We start from the raw sequence: 7458 nt of genomic DNA on the forward strand, positions 1-7458 counted from the left end.
TTATTTTTAGTTTTCCTAGAAACCGAATTAATTAACGTCATAACTGTCTGCTTGGAGCCAATCAAATGTCACAAAATTATTGACCTCTGAGTGAAGCCTTAGTTGGTCTTTTGAGCGTTTGCATCGATAATTATATGAAGCCAGGGGTCAGTAAAGAGGCTCTAAGTAGTTGATAAATCGGAAATGCTTGTCGCGTTTTCATACACGTCGCAGACGGTCTACGCAAAAGAAAGAAGCAAAGAGACAAACCCTCCCCCTAGAAAATATCGCCACTTTTAATCCGAAGTGTGATGAGGTGGTAGTAAAATGTTGGCCAATACACACTCTGCTTGTAAGAATTTATATTTTTCATGCCCAGACTATATACGCAGGCGAAAATCATTCTTAAGTACAAAATTAACTTTAATTTGAAGGAAACTTGAAAATAGTCTTTAGTCAGATAGAAAAACACAAAAGAGATAATAATAATAAACCATAAAGGAACAAGGATTGTTAAGGATGGAGAAGATTGACACGGATTACAAACGAAGAGACTTTTCACGATGCACACACCGTGAAGTAGCTCCTTTGAGGAGAGGTACGAAATACATTTTCACGACAGTTTTTAATTGTAAACAATGGCTAATAAATCAGTAGAAGTAACCTTGAGGATCTAAATCAGCTGTGATAACCTGAAGCATTCATAGCGTTTTTAACAAAGGATTTTTCTCTCGCGGTGCTATCTTATGTTAAAATTCTTTACAACATTGTAGTTGTCGCTGGTCGCTGAAAGACCTCTAAGTTGTTAGGTATTGCTACTCAAAAACTCGATCTAACCACCTTAGTAACTACTAGATTAGCTCAAATCGTAATTTGGGCATAACACTATAAAAAGATGATGTCATGGAGTAACAACGTCAGAGAATAATGAAAAACGTAAAAAACAAGGAGGTTTCTTAAGTCTCAAAATTTCAGTTTTTCTCAAGTCTGCGCGTTTCTCATTTGTTCATTCAGAGCAGTGCAAATTCCTACTCCAACTCTCCCTCTTGTGAAAGTTTACACCTAGAATAGCAGGTTATCACATCCTAAACGTACTCGACTCTGCGTAGCAAGTGTTCCCGCTGGCTAGCTGGAGCTTTTTCCGCAACCGGGCCGCGCGCAAGTTGGAGCGAGAGCAAACAAAACGAAGTATGGGATGGTGGAGCTAACTGTCGCCCCACCACACCATGCTATGCAGTCAAGCGGCAAGTACAGTCAGTCTTTTCCGGTGCTGTTTCGTGCAAGATAAGACAAAAGCTCTACTGAAAATTACTTCTGAACGTATCGCATCCTGATGAGCACAACTGATGCATCAAATTAATTCAACCCGAAATATGCAAATTTGACGAATTGTGCTGAAGTAGTTTCTTACAACACACTAACCACTTTACGAATTTAAAATCAAAGACAAAATTACAGCGATGCATAGAGCTTTTGCAGCCCAAAACTTTTATTCAAATTAGCACTAACTTCTTTATTTGGAAGCGGAACACTTTCGACCAGTTCGTTTCAGCCCGATCTGTTCAAAGCCATGAATTTGTAAACAATGAACTTGATCGCAATTTATGCTAAATTTAGACTGCGGCTGAAGGTTCTTATTTTTACAATATATTTAAAACTTAAGTTAAGTGAGTTATAAGTTACCATTTTCTGTCGATTAAGGTTTAGAAAGTTTTTAGAACAATCTAAGATGTTGTACTATGAACTCCATGCAATAACACAAGCTCATTGTTTTAATATGTTCAAACAAGGCAAAAAGACTATTTTGTCAATTTTCACTCTGTAGCTAACTGTACAGACTGCAGTAGCTTGAAGTCATAATTTTAACATACTTTAACAATACTGTTTTTTCACACACAGGTTACAAAATAGCTCTCCTCTAGTAACTTTCAGCCTGGGGTGTGTTCTTAGTATGTAATGATTTTAAAATGAGGCTTAACTTAATTAGGCCTCAACGCTATTATGAAAAAGATTCTTACAGAAATAAAGCCCGCGGAATGTAGAAATACATAATGTGGTATAAAGCATGCGAGTCAAATCAATATCTCCCAAACTCTCTCGTCTTTTACAAAAGTGTAAGGTTTCCTTGAAACACTACACAGAAAACTATACATCTCTTAGACACGCTTACTACACGATTTCAACTTTTCAATGTAAATTCTGTACAGCATAATACTTGACTAGATTAGTTCACATCGTAATTTGTGCATAATCCCATATAAACATGACGTCATAGAGACCGTGCTTTACAACACAGGGTCGGTACCCCGGAGCGGGAACTCCCATATAAACATGACGTCATAGAGACCGTGCTTTACAACACAAGGTCGGTACCCCGGAACGGGAACTCCCATATAAAAATGACGGGGGTGCTCATTGTACCTTTTAGGTGTTGAAAAAGCGGTTTTCGTTCATCTTAGGGAGTTCAGTCTCAGATGGTCCACAGCGAGAGCTTCTAAAGCAGTTTTTAGGGTACTGAACCGAAACAAATGACGGGCGAAAATGTGTTGTTGTAGAATTGGTACGTAACGCATTTCAAGACACGCCCGCAAAACAGGATCTTGGTTCCTCTTACGGGGTTCTTTTCAAAATTTCCGACGAGCAACCCCGTCCCTTTTTACAGTTGTATCCCCCTCCCCCCCCCCCCCCCCCCCCACACACACACACACTTTCTGAGCTCTCCCGCTAGTCACTTGGCTCATAACTGGCTTATAATTTACCGGGAAAGTGGCTTGTGTATATATAATTTACTCTAGAACAGGGTTCTTTACCCGGGGGTACTACAATAGAAATTGAAAGCCGTAAGTGACTTTGTAAGATATTAGTTAGCGTATATTGGACTACGATTAGGGGCTTTTGGTGCCTTATAATACCGTTATAATGGGTTGCAAAATCAAGCTGATCAAGCTCTAGTGTAGGGTAAAGGCAGAGAGTAAAGATTTGAGTTTTCAGAGTACCCCAGGGTTCACAAAAACAAAGCCAAAATGTACCAAGTATAATGGGTTATAAAGCAAATCAATATTTGAAAACAGTATTACATGTAACCCTAATTTGTAGCGTTATTCTACGTCTAGACTAACCAAATTGATGAGGGCAACTCTGGTTTTGATTTTTCCTATGTTTTGAAAGTTCAGATCTTCTCACCAACTTTGTGTATTTCCCATCTGCTCATCCAGAGCAGTGCACATTTTCCCCCTTCCCCACCTCCCCCGGGAAAACATGATTATGGCTGGGTTTTTGCTCCTAGCTAAACCTCCTCGAATGTTAGAAAAGTGTTAAGCTTCTTTAAAACACTACACTGAAAACGAGACATCTTTAAGACATGCTCCCCTTACAATTTCGTCTTTGAAATGTTAAAGTCTTTCCATCATAATACTTGACTAGATCAGTTCACATGGTAATTTCGAAAAACGCTACATGAGCATGACGTCAGAGAGACCGTGCATTCCAACATAGGTTCCCACGGTACAAACTGACAACTACTGATTATTGAAACAACTACTTCAATATGTATACTTTGTTAGTTGTGGCGCTAGTCACGAGAATACGTCCATCTGGCGCTGTTGCTATTCCAGTAGGACCTGGTAAATCAGTGATAGTTTTGCCTGTGAAGCGACCGTCTAAAGAAAACTGCTGAACTCGGTTATTGCCATAATCACATACAAGAAGATTATTGGAGCTGCGTAGAAACATATCACACGGCCATTCAAATCGTCCGTCTTGATTCCCTTTTTTTCCAAACTTGTACAAGAAAGTTCCTGACTGATGGAAAACTTTAATGCAGTGATTGCCGCCATCAGTTACGAGAAACACGTTTTTGTAAGGAATGCAGCGTTTTGGACCGTTGAGTTTCTCTGGGCCACTGTCTCCAAATATCGAAATAGTTTTTCCTTCTTGTGACAACACTTGTATCCTATGATTGCCCCACTCGGTTACAACAATGCGTCCTTTATCGTCTAAACAAACGTCAACTGGATCCTCAAACTCTCCTTTTCCTGCACCATACTTTCCAAAGCTTTTCACAACAGTTCCTGTAAGGATATTTAGGTGTTGTATTCTATGATTCCCTTGATCTGCAATTAGAATCTCGTTGTCGTTTACATAGGAAACGCCAGCTGCTAAGCTAAATTCTCCAGGATTTGCTCCTTCACTGCCACGTTTTCTTAAACAGTTACCATCTCTGTTGAACTCATAAACACAGTGGCCACACTCATCCGTCACAACTATCTTGCCTTCTGAGTTAACGGCGATTCTAAACAGCCATTCAGGTTCGTCTCCTGGAAAGAATTTTGAGTCCAACTCGCCAACGACAACAAGTTCACGTTCTTTCACCTGCACAGTAAAAGGACAGGTTGGAAGCTTATCACCATTAATCTTCACTTCAATGCTGTAGGCGCCCGGTACTTTGGGAGTAAATTTCAGCTGAAGATTACCGTCCTCTTTCACGCTAACAGTCACATTTGTAACATCTTTAGCGGGTTCAATCAGAACGTCAACTTGAGCTTTCAGGTCAGGCTGGTCAATCATTTTCCCTTCAGATGTTTGGGGGCATAACGCAAACACTGCTTCTACACCAGCCTGAAGAGTTTGCTTCAGTCCTTCAAGCGTTGATCGCTTCGCGTCTGCCTTTGGGATTGTCTCGATAAAACCTAATTTCAAATTCTTTGTAGAAGCAGCGGTAAATATGACGAATGAGGTCTCATCATGTTTTGGAACTTCAATTTCACGCAACACTTCAAATCGCTGTTTCAAAGTTTCCTTGTTCCTCATGATATCTGAGCTTGAGCTTCTTTCTGTCAGATTTTTAGCAAACTCAACCGCTTGTTTCATTTGTTTGAGCAGAGACTGAGCTTCCTGGATGGCGGAGTTAATTCTCTCAAGTCTCGTCACGCGTGTTGTCTCGAGTGATATAATGGCCTCACGCTCGCGCTCTCGAATCACTTCGATCATCTGCCCAGCAGCTTGCGAGACTTCGCGTTTAGCGGTTGCGACATTGTTTTCCAACTTAGAAGCCTTTTCTTCAAATTGTCGTATCAGTTCACAAAGCTCACTCACCCTTTCGTTGATCATTTGAGCGCCAGACATGATGTTGGGTTTCTCGTCATGAGCTGCTTTGTCGAGTAAAACGATGTTGTGATTTCGGTGATCCGTGACGATGCAAATTTGGCAAACACAAGCTTGGCACGAAATACAGAAAAATCTCGTGATTTCTTTCTCGTGGAACTGCTGCGAGCAAAATGGTTGTCGCTTCAGCAAGGCTTCGTAATCTTTTGCTTTAAACTCCTTCACTGACGTGACTTTGTGTCCTTCGAAAGATGCAAGTAACATTTCGTGTGCGTTGTAACAGTCTGGGCACATAAACCGTCCACAGTCAAAGCAATAGTACATCTGAGAGTTGTTTTTCCTACATTGGGAACAAGCCATGTTACTTCCGTCGCCACTCCGTCGAACGGTAAGGAGACTCAACAAACTATTGTGAAAAAAACTGCCCGGCAAGCTTTGGAAACGATTTCCTTCGGGCAGATCGATTTGCGCTTGGCAGTCTGGACAACGGAACTTTCCTTGTCTGTGGCTGGCTCTTGCATGATTCTCCAAACACTGACAGCAAAATGTGTGTAGACATGATATAGTTTTGGGTTGGTTGTAGGTATCGAGACAAATGGAGCATTCAAGATGTTTCTTGAGGTCTTTCAAAAGGGACTCCATCGCTAGGCGTCGCTTGTTTAGTGAAGCTTGCGAAATAGAACTGCATTAAGGTTTTATTTTAGATTCCGAGAAAACCGAATTAATTAACGTTATAACTGTCTGCTTGGAGGCAATCAAATGCCATGAAATTATTGACGTCTGAGAGTATTCTTAGGTGGCCTTTTGAGCGATTTGCATCGATGATATGCAGCCAGGGGTCAGTAAAGAGGCTCTAAGTAATTAATAAATCGGAAATGTTTGTCGTAGTTTTCATTTACCGCACAATCTACCCAAAATTAAAGAAAACAAACAGACAAACCTTGCCCCAAAAAATGTTGTTACTTTTAATACGATGTGTCATGAAGCGGTTGTAAAAAGGGAAAAAGCGAACAACATGGTGGCCAATCTAAGGTTCGAGCTTTTTCTCCGTGGTTAGATAGCCTAATCTAAACACGAGGAGGGTTGGGAGAATTCGAACGTCTCGGGTTTTCTAAGTCTCGAGAACTTGAGGCTATGTTAACGTGGAAAAAGTGCTCTATTGCTTTAACAAAATAATTCTCAAAAATACGCGCGAATCTAAAACGTCACAATAGTGTTTACATACTCTCATCTAAACACACCTATCGACCAATGAGAGCGCGCGTAGTAGCTCTGTTACTATATAATATGTCTTGTGACACTACGGTGGCCCACAACTGTCACGGCAAAACAAGAAGTCACGGCACTACAAACTAAACCCACGGCAAGATAATGTTATCTGACGGCAAAACAAAATTAACTCACCGCAGTACACCATTAATTCACGGCAAAACGAAATTAACTCACGGCAAAACAAAGAAAACGAGTTGGTCAGCGGCTTGTCAGCGGTTGTTATTTGCTTTTCAAATGGTATGTCGTGTAATAGTAACACACTGCTCGCTCGGAAACCGCTCTTTTTAGTACAGTGTTCCTTATCTCGAGCTCATGATGTTTTGCAGCGCTTGTGGTTCGTTAGTCGATCAAACTGCCAATTTTTGCAAAGACTGTGGTAAAGGTACGTTTCTTAATCTGAAGTATTCGTATTTGCATCTCTTTTAGTTCCGAATAACGATAAGCACGTGAGAAGCTCGGTCTGTAATCCAAGTAATATATTAGATTTTGACCGTCTAACACAGCAATGGGTTCACGGAGTGCTATGACGTAAGCAGTGTCTTCTCACGTGCCTATCGTTATTCGGAACTAAAAGAGATGCAAATACAAATACTTTAGATTAAGAAACGTACCTTTACCACAGTCTTTGCAAAAATTGGCAGTTTGATCGACTAACGAACCACAAGAGCTGCAAAACATCATGAGCTCGAGATAAGGAACACCGGTTTCCGAGCGAGCATTGTGTTACTGTTACACGACATACCATTTGAAAAGCAAATAACAACCGCTGACAAACCGCTGACCAACTCGTTTTCTTTGTTTTGCCGTGAGTTAACTTTGTTTTGCCGTGCATTAGGGGTGTTCTGCCGTGAGTTAATTCCGTTTTGCCGTGAATTAATGGTGTTCTGCCGTGAGTTAATTTCGTTTTGCCGTGAATTAATGGTGTACTGCCGTGAGTTAATTTTGTTTTGCCGTCAGATAACATTATCTTGCCGTGAGTTTAGTGTGTAGTGCCGTGACTTTTTGTTTTGCCGTGACAGTCGTGGGTCACTGTAGTGACACGCATGTAACCTCGTTCATATGTGATGTGATAGACCTACTTTTTAAGATGATGGAAAAAAGAAC

The 7458-nt window shown here is 40.8% G+C and overlaps 1 protein-coding gene across 1 annotated transcript; it reads right to left on the reverse strand.

The window, feature by feature from the left end:
* Nucleotides 1-3014: 3014 nt before the first annotated feature.
* LOC110067310 (E3 ubiquitin-protein ligase TRIM45-like) lies at nt 3015-5775 on the reverse strand. Its single transcript, XM_020774623.2, has one exon. The coding sequence runs from the start codon at nt 5722-5724 to the stop codon at nt 3517-3519; it is 2208 nt and encodes a 735-aa protein (XP_020630282.2). The 5' UTR covers nt 5725-5775; the 3' UTR covers nt 3015-3516.
* Between the last annotated feature and the right edge of the window lie 1683 nt (nt 5776-7458).

The sequence above is a fragment of the Orbicella faveolata genome, unplaced genomic scaffold (assembly GCF_042242905.1).
Source record: "Orbicella faveolata isolate gen_17 unplaced genomic scaffold, um_ofav_v1 contig_27, whole genome shotgun sequence".
NCBI lineage: Eukaryota > Metazoa > Cnidaria > Anthozoa > Scleractinia > Merulinidae > Orbicella > Orbicella faveolata.

Bases quoted from the DNA above. Each gene is read 5' to 3' on its own strand.
- LOC110067310 (XM_020774623.2), bottom strand. From the start codon at position 5,724: ATGGAGTCCCTTTTGAAAGACCTCAAGAAACATCTTGAATGCTCCATT.